Source organism: Ceratotherium simum, chromosome 16 (genome assembly GCF_057802395.1).
Source record: "Ceratotherium simum simum isolate JZ-2026a chromosome 16, ASM5780239v1, whole genome shotgun sequence".
Classification (NCBI taxonomy): Eukaryota; Metazoa; Chordata; class Mammalia; order Perissodactyla; family Rhinocerotidae; genus Ceratotherium; species Ceratotherium simum.
In genome coordinates, this window is record NC_141915.1 from 55,033,239 (window position 1) to 55,050,063 (window position 16,825).

General features: G+C 58.1%; 1 protein-coding gene across 2 annotated transcripts in view; it reads left to right on the forward strand.

Annotated features, from left to right (window-relative positions):
• The first annotated feature begins 445 nt into the window (after positions 1 to 445).
• Positions 446 to 16,825, forward strand: part of TTYH2 (tweety family member 2) — a 40,978-nt gene continuing 24,598 nt past the window's right edge. The window contains exons 1-3 of one of the 2 annotated variants that reach the window (XM_087441507.1): positions 446 to 611; positions 8,365 to 8,537; positions 14,501 to 14,612. In XM_087441507.1, the coding sequence (XP_087297633.1) occupies positions 483 to 611; positions 8,365 to 8,537; positions 14,501 to 14,612 (414 nt within the window). In that variant the 5' untranslated portion in view covers positions 446 to 482. The remainder of the gene's footprint in view (positions 612 to 8,364; positions 8,538 to 14,500; positions 14,613 to 16,825) is intronic. The other variant, XM_004432713.3, reaches the window with a different exon arrangement.

Genomic DNA, 16,825 nt, shown 5'->3' on the forward strand with positions numbered 1-16,825 from the left:
CTCGGAACGGCAGCCTCACCTCTTCTGCCAGACTGCCCGCTGCGCTCCCTGACACTTTATATCCTTGACCGGATCATAAGTCGTGAGAGGCCCGGACCTACAGACCGCGATTAAGTACAGATGCGGGAGCGTTCTGCGCTGTTTTCCCTTCTCCTTCCACCTCTTTCGCCCGTGGGGCCAGCACAGATTCCAGACCAGAAAAAGGCTGCGGGATCTTGGACAAGACCCCTTGTAGCCCCAGGGCCCGTCGGGGGCGGGGGACCGGGCCCGGAGGGGGCGAGGAGGGGCGCGCGCCCAGGGACCGGGCTTGGAGGGGCGGGGCGGGGCGGGCCCTGAGGGGCGGGGCCAGGCCCGGGCGAGGCGGGGCGGGGCGGGCCCTTGAGGGGCGGGGCCAGAACGGGGCGAGGCGGGCGCGCGTCCCGGGCCGGGTGGCGGCGGCAGCTAAGGCCGCGGCGGGCGGGCGGGCGGGCTCGGGCCGAGCCATGCCAGCCGCGCGCATGGAGTACATCGCGCCCTGGTGGGTGGCGTGGCTGCACAGCGTCCCGCACGTCGGCCTGCGCCTGCAGCCGGTGAACAGCACCTTCAACCCCCGCGATGCGAGTTACCAGGAGGTGAGTCTGCGCCGACCTATTCCCGGGCCACGGCCGGCGCCCCCAGTCCCCGCGCCACTCCTTCTCCCGTCCCCCTCTCAGACCCCTCCCACTCTCCTCCACAGCCCCTTCCCTTCCCCTCTTCCCTTTTTCTCCCGGGACCCTTCGCCCACAGCCCTCGCATCTGGGAACCTCATGGGCCGGGGAAACTTCGAAAGATGGGAGTTGAGCCGCCGATGGGGAAGGGGAGGAAGGCGGGGGGCGGGGGCTGAGCGTCGAGGGGGAGGGCAGCGCGGGGCGGGATGGGGGCCATTTGTGCCCGTACCCGGGTAATTCCGGCGCTCGAGCTGTGGGGACGCCGAGGGGCGCTCCGGGGGCTTTCCTCCTTCTGCGGTTCCAAGACGGGCGCTCTCTTTACGGGGCTGGGTGGCCTCGGAGAAGTTTGGGCAGAAACTGACCAGAGTCTCCCAAGTTCGTCTCGACAGCACCCTTCCTCCCCAGCCCCCGCCTGCAGGGTGGGAGCCGCTGCCAACATTTCTGCCTGGGCCTCTGCTAGAAGGCTGCAGGACTAGGGGCAGCGGCAGGGGGCGACTTCCCTCTGGAGCGCTGAGAACCCACAGCCACATGTGGATGTTTGGGGGAAAGAAGGTGGCCCCAGATAAGCCCCATCTCACACCAGCGTCACCCTGCTCCAAGTACATACGCACCTTCTAGGCCCTGGATTTCCAGGGTCTTGGCTTCTTGGCCAGCCACTCCCGTCCTGCAACTCTGCCCTTTCCCTGCCCTGCTGGCCCTTCCCTCTGTGGTTTCTGCACACCATCCTGGTGGTGGTGGTGGGGGTTCCCCAGCCTCCTTGCCCAGACCGGGCTGCAAAATCTCCCAGCCTTCTCAGGTCTGGCCAAGCTGCTCCAGCCCCTGTGGTCTGGCTGGGTCAGTTCCCTGTTGGATCAAAGCTTCAGGGGCTGGAAAGCCCAGGCCGGGCCCATTTGTTCAGAGCTATATGCCCATCTCTGGACTTTGACCCCTGGCAGCCTCTGCCTACAGTGTCAGGTTCTCTGCAGGATCTCCCGGTGTGGGGCCAGTCTGGGGCGGAGTGCAGCCTCTCGGGAGACTGAGCTGGGAGTCAGCTGTTCCCCTCTTCCCCCGCCAGGCCTTTCTCCTGCGGGGCCAGGAGTATCCTGATCCTGGAGAGTGTGCAATGCACCGGTGACTGGGAATTAATAATAACCCCTAGTGTCCCTGTCGCCCTCAGGCCTCAGGCAGATGGTGGCTGCCCTCCCCAAGGGAGGGGAGAATCAGGACCCTGTCCTGCTGGCGGGCGGGAACACGCTGGCCGGGATGGAGGACGCAACTGGGCTGGTTTGCCCCTCCCTCCCCCAGCCCTGCCTCCCTGCCTGTGGAAGTCGGTGTTCCCTGAGAATGTGGCTGCCTGGGGATAGCTCGAGGGGCTCTTCCGCTCCCAGTGAATGCATGAAAAGAGGAGGGCGGATATGACTGCAGAGACAGCTGTGTTGTTGCACGTGTGTGTGTTGAACCTGCGCCCCAGATCCTGCCCCCGGAGTCTCTAGCCATAGTTTTCTCCTCTCCGCTGCAGGAAATCTCAAGTCCAGGCTGGGTCAGGAGACTTCCGGGTGGGGGCAGGGGTGGTAGGGCACTCCCCCACCCCGCTGGCCCCCAGAGACAGCACCTGTCTGGCCAGCAGCTGTGGCTGGCAGGGTCTGAGCCTGCCCCACCCCCCTCAGCCCCGTGGAGAGGTGGCAGCTGAGCCAGAGGGACCCACTCACAGTCCCTGGCCCTCTCCTCCCAGGGTTCGAACCCTGGCACACTGTGCTGGGCATCCAGTGACTCCGAGGGCATGCCCTTCCCGTGGGCCACTGCTCCTGGGCAGCCCGACACCGGGCCCACCCCACCCTCCTTGTCCCGCTTAGGCTCCTGAGGGCCCCGAATGGGAGATGAGTGTAGTGGGCCTGGACGGGAAGTCTGGCTCTGGGTGTTATTTACGGCGGCTCCTATTTTGGTAAGTTCCCCTGTTGTCTGACCATGGGTCTCTCCTGGACATCCCCTTCCCTCTTGAGTGGGTGCCAGAGTCAGGCAGCAGATCACTTAACACCATGGATTGGGTACCTTCTGCTGTCAGTCATATTCAGCAAACTTGACTCGGGAACAAGCGCTGTGCCAGACGTGGAGTGACTTGTTGACCAAGACAGCCAGGGTCTGTGGGCTGGGCACTACAGCAGCTGAGTAGCTGGGGTTGGGGCTCTGCCATCCAGCTGTCTGGGTTAGAATCCCAGCTTTATCACATACTATGTGACCGTGGCAGGTGTCTGTACCTGTCTGAGCCTCATTTCCCTCGTCTGCAAGTGCTGGAGGAGCTATTCCGTGTAACATGCTTAGTGCATAGAGGGTCCCACAGCACATAGTGGGACCCAGTGACACAAATCCTTAGGCAGACTGGCCCTGGGGTCCAGCGTCATGTGCAAGTCCAGGACCCCACAGGGGCTACAGAGGAAAGTGAGCTACAGACACTGATCAGGGAAAACTGGAAAACACAGGCAGGAATGAACAGTGCCGGCTTGTGGTACAGTGTGTGTGTGTACACACCAAAGGCTAGTGGAAATGGAAACAGGCAGGTGCAGGCTCAAGGGAGGGGACGGGCTGTACTTGGGATTTGAAAGGCAAAGGGAAGAAGCCCGGTGACTGAAGGGCAGGTCACCTGGTGAACCGGAATGTCCTGCACAAATTCAGTCCCCAGAACTTCCCTGAGGAAGCAGAGGGTCCACTCCCTCTCTGGGGTCTTGGGGAGCTGGAGAAGCCCCTGATGGTGAAACCTTCCACCCCTCTGCTCCGTGGACTTGACCCCGAGTCCTTGCTCAGGCTGCCTGGCCTGCGTCCACCAGGCACCTGGGGAGATCGCCCTCGGGTCAGCAGAGGCAGACGAGGTGAGCCCCAGGGTGAGGAGGGAGCCGGTCGGGGCTGTATGTGGAGGGGCAGCAGTCCAGACCTCTCAGCCTAGGTCTCCTCACCTTCGATGGACAAGAAGCAGTGGAGATGGAGACGCTTCCTACTTCAGAGAGATAACAAAAGGACCGAGAAGTGAGTGGGTATAAAGCATGCAGCCAGTGCCGCCTGGCCCGTCATCAATTGCCAGAAGCGCTGCTTGGGAAGGAGGAGACCCCAGCTGGCCAGGGGTCCACTGGGCAGAGCTGGGGACAGCAGAAAGGGCACCTGGTGCCGATCCAGCTGTGTCTCGCAGAACAAGCTTCAGTTTCCTTCTGACCTCGGGTGTTGGTGCCCCTGTCACCGTCCACCCAACCCCTCTCGAGAGACCTGACCCTGATGCGCTAATGGACTTGAAGTGTCTTAGTGAGCTCCCAGTGCCCGCAAATGGTAATTGTTGTTGCTGCCAATATGCAGCAGCCGCGCGTGTGCCTTCTGTCCCGCCCTCCTCTCCCTGCCTCAGTGGATCAACCATTCTTTTGGGACATGCATGAGGAGGCAGAGGATGTTTTTAACTTTTTCTATTTAGGCATGCATTTTCGTGTGTTAGCTTTGGGTGGTTCAGTTCACAGACTCCCCAGAGATCCCCAAGAGTGTGTCTTCAGGCCAAGAGAGGGGACGGAGTGGGGGCTGCACCCAGAACTACAAGGCTTCTCCCCCTGTCCCCACCCCGGCCTCCCCTCCCTTTGACTTGGGGGTAGGTCTTAGGAGGATGGGCCAGGCAGGGAGCCCAGCCAGCGAGATTTGAGGGGAGCCAAAGCTGGGATGAGGAAGCCCCATTCATCCAGTCTGAACACTGAGTCATGGTCATCGGACAGTCACGCTGCCCCCTGCTCCCCACCCCACCCCACACCACCCCGGGAAGTGTTCCCCCTTCGTGCTCCAGCTCCCCCCCCAACTCCTGCCACTTGCCCCAGCTCCCCTCCCCCGGCGTCACCCCTGGGCTGGCTCACTCTCCAGTGTCTCCTGGGGTCTTGGGGTGAGGGGCACTCAGGCTCTTGCCCTCTGCCCCACCTAGTGCAGAAGCACCTTGGGTCCAGCTGCAGCATCGGCATCCCCAGAATGCCCATCGGTCTTTGCTGTCCCCAGCTTGGGTCCCGGGTTGTGCTCTGTGTTTGGGTTACAAAGTGACAAACCAGAACTAATAGAAGTCACTTTGATGAGGAGAGGCTGGAGCCTGAGCCCTGATGTGGGGCTGTGGGCGCGGGGTTGGGGCAGGCATGGGGTTGGGGCAGGAGGGGGTGGCAGTGATGGTGGTGGCTGCGTGGCAGGGGGAGGTGTGGGAGGAGGCGCTGGGCGATGTGGGAATTTACCCTTTCTAGGCTATCTGTCAGAGCAGGAGGGCGTGTGAGCAGAGCTCCTGGTTCCCTCTGGAAGGAGAGTCTCCCTCTTCCACCCTCCCCCCACCCCATGCCCACGGGGACTTGCAGTGTTAATTAGGAGCAGGAAAATGATTGCCTGTTAGACAGCGGCAGCCAGGGTGGCTGTGGGAGATGGTTCTGCTGGTCAGACCTCCACTCCCTCCTCCCTCCAACTCCTCCTTCCTGTTTTTCTCCCCTCCCCTCCCCCCTCCTCCCCTACCTTCCTCCCTTCCTCTTCCCAACCCGCTTTGCCCCTATCCAGCTCTGTCCTCCCCGTTCCTGTCCTCCCTGTTCCAAGGTGAAGTGCTAACAAAGGACCCCGCGTTTGGGTTTCCCTGGGCGTGGCCTCCCGGGACTGAGCTGCGTTATCTAATTGAGGCCAGCTGCCCAGCTCAGAGAGGCCCCTGGCCGCTGAATCCCAGGGGCCCTGCCGTGGGGCTGGGCTTGCGGGAGGCCAGGGGGCTGGCGGGGACTGTGAGAGCATGAAATAGGGGAGCCGGCCGCAGGGACGAAGCGGGGGTGGGGATGGGCTGTGGTCTGGGGATTGAAATGGCACCAACCCACACCTTGACCACTTCTTGGAGGCCCTTCCTTGCTGGGTGGGGACACAAGGTAAAGTCAGTGGGTTTTCCTGTCTGAGGATAGACTGAGAGTGGGACTGTCTGGAAGGCAAGCTAAAAGTCAAGGGTCACTGGGAGAAGTCTGGATATTAACCAGTCTCTAATTGATACAAAAGATTTGTCTGGGTTTTTGTTACCTTTTTTTTTCATTAGGAATAACTTACAGGAAACTTTTGCACATCTTAATATGTGTGTGTGTGTGACACCATCCCCATCAAAGCATATTCCTGACCCCCAGGAGGCTCCCTCTCCCTCTCAGTCGATACCCTCCCAAAGGTGGCTACTGTTCGGACCTCAATCACTACAGATGAATTTCTATGATTTTGCACTGTATATAAATTAAACCATATAGGCTCTGCTGTTTTGTGTCTGGCTTGTTTCCTCCGATATTACATCTGTGAGATTCATCCATATTGCTGTGTGCAGCCATAGTTTACTTTTCACAGCTGCATAGTATTCCATTTTATGACTATAACGCATTTCACGTGTCCATTCTCTTGTTGGTGGACGTTTGGGTTATTTCCAGTGGCAATCACTGCTGTATTAAGTGCTGTAAACATTCGTGTGTGTATCTTGTGGGGACACGAGCTCTCCTTTCTGTAAGGGAATTCTCCAGGAGTGCAGTTGCCGGGTCACGGGCTATGCATGTTGCACAGTGATTTGCAAATTGTTAAAGGGATCCCTGGGTTTTAGCAGAGGGGCCTCAGGGGCCTGTCAGGGTGTGGCCAAGACAAAGCATGGCATTTCCATCCACTCCTCCATCAGAGAAAGCTCTGTATCTCGGGGCTCCACTAAGCGAGTCTGTTGGAAGAAAAGGTTAAGCTGCTGGGAAAAGTTTGAGAACTTCTGCTGACACTAATCCAGGGCTTCCTGGACTTGAACGGGATACAGGTCGCCTGGGATGTCTCTGGATGCAGTTCTGATTCACTAGGTCTAAGGTGGGGCCTGAGAGTCTGCATTTCTGACAAGCTCCCAGATGTCAGTGCCCCGCGGGGTCGGGAGTTGGTGAACTTCACTTTGAGTAGCAAGGCTCTAAACCCCCCATCTCTCCTTGGCCTCCTTCACCTTGGCCTGGGGCTACAGGCCCCTCCAGTGAGGGGGCACGGGCTGGGGGTGGGAAGGTGGCAGCTCCTTTCCGCTGTCTCACAGGGCAGGGGCTTCCTGGGTCAGTCCGTGGGACGGGCCTAGTGGTCCAGGCCGGAGAGCCCCCGCCCCTGCCACACCGTGACGACTTCAGCAGGCGTGATGTGTTCAGGTCCCCTGGGCCTTCCCAGCTGCCTGAAGGAGGGCTTATCATCCGTGCTGCAAGTGAGGGAGGCGGTGGGGGGGGGCAGGTTCCTGGCTGTACCTATGACATGTCTATCCCATTGGAGGTGAGAGCCACACTTTAAGTCAGATCCACCCCCCACTCCCAAATGAGTCATCGCTCCTGCCATCTTCTGGGCTGTCCCCACCACTTCAGCCATTTGTCACTGAGGCTCAGAATCTTGTTGGCCCAGGGGACCAGCAGAGCAGTTCAAGTTAGGGGTCCGAAGGCCAGCCTGAGCCATCACAGGGGCAGGGCAGACCTAGCAGGTGCCTTCGCCACTCTGAGGCTCCGCCCCCCCCAAAGTGGCCCCGGGCCTCAGGACTGCAGACCCCAGCCTCTGATTTTCAAGGTCATCTCCTGGTGTGTGTGTTCCTGCACAAGGCCTGTCTCCCCCTTAGACTGGAAGGGTCCTGGCATCTCCCCCACTCTGCTGATCACCACCACCAGCATACGGGTCCCCTGAAACAGGTTCTCGCCCCAACAGCCCAGACTGGAGCGCTGGGGGTTCTGGAGGGGGACCACTGAGGGGGCACGTGGGAAACAGGGTGAGGCTGTCAGCTCAGGAACCTTAGAGCCAGGTCCAGGCCTGGCTGGCAGCCACCAATCCTGGTGCCATCTGGTGCCCATCTGGCTGAATCAAGAGATTGGAGGGCGTGGGGGGGAGCTCTGGGCTCCTGGCAGACAGCAGCTCCCTTTGCAGGACCCCCAGGTGCTCGGCGGGCCTGAGACGGCACCTCCTGCCCCCTTCAGAATTCTGGGCTTTTCTGCCACCATTGGCACCTGGGGCTCAGCTGTCCCTTTCAGGATGTGGTGAAAGGGACTCCGCACGTGCATGTCCTGACTTCTCCCCCCGCCCCCAGCATGGAGCTGGCTTCTTGTTCCTCTGGATGGACCCCAACACCTTGAACGAGGCTCAGAGGAAGCAGATACGCCAGGCTGTCCCTTCCTGGCTCTGTCCCAGGTCCCACTTAGCTTCCGAGACGTCCCGCTCAAGCCCCGTCTCCTCCAGGGGGTCTCGGATGCTCTGCTCCGCTTGGATGTCCCTCTCCCCGTCTGTCTCCCTCAGTCCCGCAGCTCATCGCCCCAGCCCTCACTGTCGGTTGACGGCTCCTGTCTTGTCTCTTGAGCAGCTCGGAGCCTCTCCTCGGGCCCAGGTCTTCGTCCAGGGGTGGAGGCCGCAGACCCGGGGGCCAGCCTCCAGCTGCTCCTCCCTCACCTCCGCCTCAGCTGACCGCAGCCCATCCACTGGTCTCGTGTCCTCAGCTCCCACCTGAGCCTGAGCTCCATCTCTCCCCACACCCGCACCCTGGGGGCCCAGGCCTCTGTACAGAGCAGGAGCTTCAGTCATAGCAGGAGGAGAATGGACGACAGCTCCGTCTGGTTCCTACACCCACATCCCCAGCGGGAGCTCGGGGCCCGAGGGCAGGGCACTTCCCGAACCCCCTCCCATGGGACCAAGTGCTGACCCCAGGCCTCTCCCGCTTCAGTCTCTGCTGTTCCTGGGGCTGGTGGCCGCCGTCTGCCTGGGCCTGAACCTCATCTTCCTCGCGGCTCACCTGGTCTGCGTGTGCTGCTGCAGGCAGGACGACGCGGTGCAGACCAAGCAGCGCAACTCCTGCTGTGTCACCTGGACAGCCGTGGTGGCCGGGCTCGTCTGCTGGTGAGTGTCCCTCTGTCCTGGGCCAGCGTGTGCAGCTCAGGGGTTCTCAGTCTGCAGGGGACGACGCAGGCCCAGGGCCCACTCGGCAGACACAGTGGATGACAGGTGAGCCTGACCGTCTGTGTCTTGCCAGTGGTTAGCCCCGTGACCGGGAGACCCCTACCTCTCCCTCTGCCACCAGCCCCCCAACAAACCCCAAGAGGCTCATCAGCTGTCTGGCCACAGTCTCCTGGCTGAGCTCCAGGTACCTCGATGGGAGAGCCTGTCCCCAGGGTGAAGGCTGTCCCTTTTCTTGCCAGGCAGTGGGAATCACATGCCTGGGGTGGTGACGGGCGTCTCCTTAGTGTGCCCCTAACCCCTGCCCTGGTGCAGGTGGGGCGTGCCTGGCAGCCCCACAGGGAGCTCCCTGAGCAGTTGACCGGACGGCATTCCCAAACAGGGCATCTCTGCTCTCTGCATCCTTGTCCCCTCCCCGCTGCCGCCCTGGGTCAGTGAGATCAGAGGAACTGACTTCCAGATCAGTTCATCTTCTCACAAGAGCAATACTCTTAGTGCCATTGGCCGGGTCTTCTTTGCTTTGGATGTTGAAGTGAGGATTTCTAACTCTGTGGAAGAGCCCGCACTGCCCAGGTGGTGTCCGTACACGCACTGGCCCCGTTTTCAGGAGTTGTCATATTTTTCTTGTTTTCGTATCTACAGAGGTTTTTCTAAAAGGCTCAGGTCCACCCTGAGATGCTCCTGGAGGTGGTCCCTCAAGGGGTAGGATCCCTCATTGCTAAGTGCCCATTATGTCCCTGAACCCTCAGCAGGACTCACCCCACTGTCTCGGCAGCAGGACGGAGGCAGACAGGACACAGGGAGCCTGGGAGTGGGGACGCTGGGGTTCCCATCCTGGCAGCTCCCCTTGCCACTGCAGTTTCTTCTCCATTAGAGCGTGTTCCCAGTCCCGTCCTGCCTGCAGTGGAAGGTCATAAACGCCAAAAGATAGGCAAGAACCCAAGCAGCATGGCAGGGTTGACGAAGCCCTGAGCACAGAGAAGGGCCCAGGGCTGGGTGAGACTGCGACCAGGGCTTAAATCATGAACTTAAAGGAAAGAGCCCTAGCCCAGGTTGGGGGTTCAAAGAGGAGTGTGACTCCCAGCAGAGAGGAGTAAGGCAGTAACTGTGGTGTGAGAAAGCCCCCTGCTGGGAGCAAGCTGCTGCCTGGGCAGGGAGAGGTGGGGCCTGGTGGGCCGGGTGAGGTGGGACAGAGACAACCAACGACCCCAGCAGTGCTTACCACACAAGAAGCTCTTTCGTGTGAGCTCAGATTTTTTTAAAACACCACAAATGACAGAAGAATACGTTGGAACAGTAACAATGACTTTGGAGGATCAATTCCAATAAGTTATAATTACCTGCCATTTAAAGAAAACTCAGGGGCCGGCCTGGTGGCATAGTGGTTAAGTGGGCACGCTCCGCTGCAGCAGCCTGGGGTTCAGATCCCGGGCGCGCACCAAAGCACCGCTTGTCAAGCCATGCTGTGGCAGCATCCCATATAAAGTGGAGGAAGATGGGCACAGATATTACCCCAGGGCCAGTCTTCCTCAGCAAAAAGAGGATGATTGGCAACAGATATTAGCTCAGGGCTAAGCTTCCTCAAAAAAATAAATAAGTAAAATGTAATTGTAAAAAAAAAAAATTAAAAAATAAAGAAAACTCAAGACAGAGGATGCATCTGGTGCATGTGGCATGACTCATTCTACAAAATTCTACAGGTTCCACGTGCCAGGCAAGAGCAAGCCAGCGGTAAGAAGAAGGGGCACCAGTTCTGCCTTCTGGTAGCTCTTGGTCGATTGGGGAGGCAGAAAATTGTATACTTATTTGATTGGAATAATTACAAACTGAGGAGGAAGTTTGGAGGAAGGGAATAGGCATAGAGTTGGGTGGCCTACCAAGTCAGCGTCACAGGGTGACAAGGGCACCAAGATCATAGGATGAGGCGTTAACCAGGCACAGGTGGGGGCAAGGTAGGAGGAGGTACTTCCAGGCAGAGGGAAGAGGAGTGTGTGCAAAGGCCCCGGGGCAGGAGGGGCATGGAGCGGTTAAGGAACTGAGAGAAGCCAGTGTGCCAGGAGCAGAAAGGGAGGATGCAGGGGCTGGGGTGGGGTGCTGTGGGTTGGTGGGGATCGGCAGTAGGTGCAGTGGAGGGCAGAGGGCGTAGGATGATAGTGTGAGAAGACAAGAGGGACAGACGGGATCCAAACCACACAGGAGCTTACAGGCTGTGTTAGGGTTTATTTTAAAGTACTGGGAGCCACTGTAAGCGGGGGGTTGGCAAGGAGACAGGGTGACCTGCTAAGTCAGGTCTAAGCAGAAACCAGAGCCCTGGAGTGTTTAGAACAGAGAAACCTGAATGTGACGAAGTGGTGGCCCAGGTGATGGAAGAGTTGGGAGGCCGGATGCGGGGAGAGCCTCTGAGATGAGCAGCTGCAGGAGCCGCACCACCTGCAGGCCAGAGGGACAGAAGGGAGAGGCGGTGTCACCGCAGAAGCGTGAACCACGGTGGGCCTGGAGCCACACGGCAAACTCAGCAGCTGCTGCAGAGGGAGGGCCACACCACCTCCCGGCTTCTCCCCTCCCGCCTCCAGTGCCTGCCGGTGCCCCCTCTGGCCGAACCCACCAGATGCCCACTGAAGGGGAGCCTGAGGATTTCCCCATGAGGGGTCAGCCCTCTGTGATGGAGAGCAGAGCGAGGGGGAGGAACAGATCAAAGGGCAAACAGGCCCAGGACGGGTCCAGTGATGAGACTGTCACACGGACTGCAGGGCAGAGGGTGGGCTGGAAGGGGCGTGAGTGAAGCACAGGCTCTCGGGGTGGCCCAGGTGGAGAGCCATGGGACTCGCACCAAGACAGGGGACAAGGGCATGGATTCGGTGGTGAGCTGGACGGGGAGGTGAGGGAGGAGGTTCTGGCTTAAGCACCCGGACGGGTGATGTGGTGCCGTCCACTAAGGTGCGATGTGCTGGCAGAGAATCAGAGGGAGGGAGAAGGTCACAGCTTTGATGCAGGTTGGGCTTAAGGTGCCTTTGAAGCATCCAAGTGGCGATGTTAAGGGCACCAATGGAAAGACAAGGCTAGACTTAGAAATTGGGGCTCATGAGTGTGGACAGCATGGAGGGCATGGACATGGGTGGGATCTGCTAAAGGTGGGATCCAGAGAGAGAAGGGAAGGGGGCCTAGGACCAAGCCTCGGGGAACAGGGGGGAGCCAGGGAAGCCACAATGGCACAGGGCCATGGGGCAGCCATCTCGGAGGAGGGGGAGCTGCACTGTCCACTGTGAGTGGCACGGGGTTGGACAGTGCCATCGGGGTGGTGACGTGGAGGTCAGCGGTCACCTCTGCTGGAGTGGTGCTAGGATTGGAGCCAGGTTGGAGTGAGCTGAGAGAGAGAGGCAGGGCAGGAGTAGAAGAAGCAGAGGTAGAGGGATGGGAGGTGAGGTTGGGGGTGAGGAGGGAGAGTTGAGCTCTGATAACAAGGATCCAAGAAGAGGGAGACAATCCATAGAAGAAACTATGAACAAGGGGTTCCCGAAAAGGCGAAGGGACGCGAGAAGAGATCCTGTGCTCCTCTATCTGGGGACAGTGATTTTATATTTGGGGGAGATAGTGGTGTTGTCCCACCAGACAGAGGGCAGAACCACCAACTCATGTATTGGGTCTTTCCCTCGAGCAGAACGGTGGGGATGGCCTGGGCAGGACCAATGACAACAGGAGGGAGCTGAGGGACCCTCTTGAAACAGCAGGGCGCTTTCAGGTCTTGGAAGACCAGGCGCGATTGCACAGCCCCTCCTGGGCATCTCCAATAGGTCCACAGGCTAGAAGGCACAGAACTAGAATGCCCCATTCTCGAAAACAGGGGAAGGAAGACCTAAAAGGATGGAAAGGCGTTGGTTGATGCTGAATCCCCAGAAAGCCCTAGATCACAACACAGATAACTGGAAGAGAAAGTTATAAACACAAGGAGCAGACAAAAGGTATTTTTCAGAGCATAATAAAATCTTTTTTAAAATAAAGTTACTAAATGGAAGATCATGGAAATACAATATGTTTAATGTATGAATAGTTCAGCTGGGCATTTAATCAGGTCCTCACAGTCTCCGTGTGGATGCTGTGGAGAGAGACGGACAGGACGATGGTGCAGTTGAGTGGAATTGAAGCTCGTTGAACAACACTGGTTGAATCCATAGAATACTGATTTCCACAGTAGATCACCTAACTGTAGCATGTGTGTGTGTGTGTGCATGTATTAGACACATGAAGCATGTGGGAACCTTGTTTTAAAATGCATGTTCCCAGACCACACTGATTCAGTGGGCCCAGAGTGGGTGCCCTTAACCTACACTTTTAACAGGCACTCCAGGTGATTCCGTCCTGGGGTCCATGGACCACTTCCTAAGAAACGCTGACTTAGGGGTCAAGAATAAGTCTCCCAGGGGATTCCGTCCTAGGTCTTGTCCTATTTAAAGAAAAAAGAAAAAGTGTAAGTGTATGCACATGTGCATTCATCTTTCCCCCCTAAAATTAGTGTTTTGGATGAAAACTCAGGAGGCTGCTTAAACAATCTTCAGATGACCCCCAGTGGTATGGATCAGATAAAATATGATAGATGACAGAGGCAAGATTGGAGATGATTTGTTCAGAGTGGAATGTTGGACTAAAACCAACTAGATGAAATTTCACAGGGATAGATTTAAAGTTCTGCTTTTGGTTAAAACAAAACTCAATGCGACATGTAGGAGAGAGGAGAGACTGGGCTTAGTGGCAGTTACTGTGAAGAAATCCAGGGGTGCTGGTAGACTACAAGGTCAGTGGTTGGGAGGGGGCACCCACGGCGTTGGTCCCCCTGCACTTGGAGCTGATGGACAGCCTGGGCTTGGGTGCTTCACTCTGAGGCCACATTTAAGAGCAACGTTGACCAGTTAGAGAGTAGAACCTAGAGGGTGGCAATGATGGAGATGAGGGTCTCTCCTGAATCGGGGAGCAGGAGAGAAAGGGTGACACGGAGCCACATTCAGATGTCTGAGGGGGTGTCTTGCAGAATTGAAGGCTCATTCTGGGCTGCCCCGGAGGACAGCCAAGAACCAGTGGGTGAGTGGTTCATGGAGGTAGCATCAGCTCAATATATAAGAAGGCACTTTCCACAAACTGGAAGTTTTCAGTAGGAGAGGCTGCCTCATGGGTACCATGGGGAGGTAGGGGGAAGGGTAGAGAATGGAGGGGATGTCCCCAACTCCTGAGGGTTTCCAGAGAGTGTGGTTTCATGAGACGTCAGTGTTTGCCAAGTTCACCTGTGTCAGTCACCTGGGGAGGGGTTTCCTGGGCCCCACCCAGACCTACCGCTGTAGAGTCCCTAGGGCCAGGCCAGCAACTTTCCACCCTTCAGAGCCATGGGATAGAGGATGGGAGTATTTTCCCGCTGCCTAAATGAAATGTGCTGTAGAGTTAGTTGGCCAGGCCAGGGACAGGCTGGCCCTGAGCCTTCACCCCTCACCCCTTGCACCTGCCAGAGCTTTAGCTTCATCCCCTCTCCCCTACTCCCAGGAAAGAGTTGCTCAGCTAAAGTCCAAAACCTGTTCTTGGGGCCGGCCCAGTGGCGTAGTGGATAAGTTCGTGCGCTTTGCTTGGCAGCCCGGGGTTCGCAGGTTCAGATCCCAAGTGCAGAACTATGCACTACTTATCAAGCCATGCTGTGGCAGGCATCCCACATATAAAGTAGAGGAAAATGGACACAGATGTTAGCCCAGGGCCAGTCTTCCTCAGCAAAAAGAAGAGGATTGTCATCAGATGTTAGCTCAGGGCTAGTCTTCCTCACAAAAAAAAAAAAAAAAAGAATAAAACTGTCTAAAAAATAGTGTATAAAAGAAAGAAAAACATTCTCCTCTGGGTGTCACCTCTAATCTTATTTGGGGTCTTGCCCATAGTGCTGCGGTGGGTGTTGGCTTCTATGGAAACAGCGAGACCAACGATGGGATGTACCAGCTGATCTACTCCTTGGACAACGCGAACCACACCTTCTCTGGGATTGATACCCTGGTAAGACTCATGGGCAGCTGACCGGGCGGGGCACAACCCGTGAGGTCAATGTGGTCAGAACAAGGGCCCCAGTCAGATCCCAGCCAGCTCGGCTCCAGGAGGGGCTGGACCCGCCTTTGGGCTGCAGTTGGTCCTGCCAGGAGCAAACAGGCAATTTCTGCTCCCGGGCCGGGAGAGGTGGCCAGGATCGGGCGAGGACCAAAGGAGAAGGGCTGATGGGTCCTGGGGGCGGCTGTGGGATCAAATCTCATTCATCTCAAGGAGAGCTGAACACTTTCCCGTCTGTCCAAGGAGACCCTGACTGTGGAAAACCAGCCCCACGGTCTTTTTATGTTCGCTTTAAGTGCTGCAGACAGAGTATTGTGGGGTCCGAGAGATGTCAAGGAGGAAAACTCTTCAAAAACGAGTGAAGTGCCCTGTGGAGTGGTGAGATTCTGCCCGAAACCCGGCGAGGTGTCCTGCGGGGTCTGGCGTCCGGGCACCATGACTCCGCTAGGGGCTCAGAGTGAAGGATGTGCTGGGTTGGACGACGGAGGTGTGAGACTTGCAGGGAAGGAAAGAGCTACTGTGCTGAGCCTCTGGCCCGAGTGAGAGACTGAGAGGGCGGGAGTCGGGGTTTTCTCAGACTCCGACCTCGGCCCCCAAGTGCGTGTCACCTTCCCTGTAAGCAGCCGGTCATTTGGGCTGATTTTCCAGGCAGCCCTGGTGTCCCGAGGAGCCAGCCTCCGGGGCAGCTTCAGGGAAACCAGTCCCTGGACACTGTTCCCGATCCTCTCTAGGCCAGGTCCCCAGCAGAGGAGTGGCCCAGCCGGTGGCCCCTTTGTGTCAGGCAGCCTCAACCACAGTCCAGCCCCAACCGGAGCATGTGGACATTGCCCTGGCCCTCGCTGGAAGAGGATTTGACCTCATTCCCTCTCCTTCTCCCTTAAGCTCTTCTAAGGCGTTAATCCCTCAGCTGGCCCCTCAGGAGGGGCTCACCTTAAAGAGACAGCTGTGCTGCTCATCAGTGCCCAGGGTGGCTGGGGAGGTGGCTCTGGCCTCAGCCCTTCTGGGGAGCTGAGGGTCAGGTGCCAGACCAGGGGCCCAGCTCTCCTGCAGAGCTCATCCGTCCAGCCCTTATGTCCACTGGCACCCGTCCCTGGGGACTGAGAGCTGTCTGGACACTGGGCTGAGGCATTTCTATGGAGCGCCGGTGGGGCAGCTGGGATGGGGAAGCAGAGGGCAGCCTCATGGGGCCTACCACAGGCTGACCAGCCATTGGAGGCCTGGGTACAACCTCCACCCTCACCTCTGCCTGGTGGGGAAGGGGGTCCACAGTACTGCCCTCTAGGCTCCGCCCCCTGCCCCTCCCCACTCCTACACCCCACCCCCCACCCCCATCCCCTATCCCCAGCACCAGAGCCCCTGGAGGAGGAACTCAGCCCTGAAAGAATCCCCTGCCCGGGGAAGCCCCACAGCCGTGACCTTCACTGGCTGACTTGTGACCGGTATAAGGAATCGCCCGTCTCTCCCAGAAGCTGAAGAAGAAAGTCCCAGAGCTGTCCTGATGGAAAATTTGAATTCTTCAAGTCCTTGTCCAACGGGGCGAGGCTTGTGCAGGGAGATGAGCGGGGAACAAGCCGTCAGGGCTGTGCTCATCCACCCCGAGGGCTGAGTGCTCCAGGGCCAGGGCTGTGCTCATCCACCCCGAGGGCTGAGTGCTCCAGGGCCAGGTTTGCACATTTCGCAGCAAGCCCCACCTCTCAAAATTCCCCCGAGTTCCCCAAGGGAAGGGACATCAGCCCCTCATCCTCTCTCCACCATTCCTGAAAAGTGAGGACAGGAGCTCCAGGCTTTCGTGGTGGTCCAGCCAGCCGGGAGCTGCTTCCCTCCTGACGATGAGCACCTGCTGCCTCCTCTGGGGCCCGGGCACGACGGCTTCTCTGGGTGGAGGGACAGGGCTCTACTGGGCTGGTTTGAGCCTCAGGGTGGGCAGCCAACACTTCCAGTCCCAAGGGCTCCAGGGGAGACAGCAGATCTCAGAGGGCTCCCCAGATCTGAAGGTGAAGGCCTAATATCAGATAAATGATGTTAGATGAGATAATGGTGGTAAAAGTGCCTGGTAATCTACAAAGTACCCTCCAGATGGGGGTGACTATGATAATGAGTGCTATTATTATAATTACTATAATTATATATATTACTGTAATCACCGTGGAGGAGAGAGGAGGCTT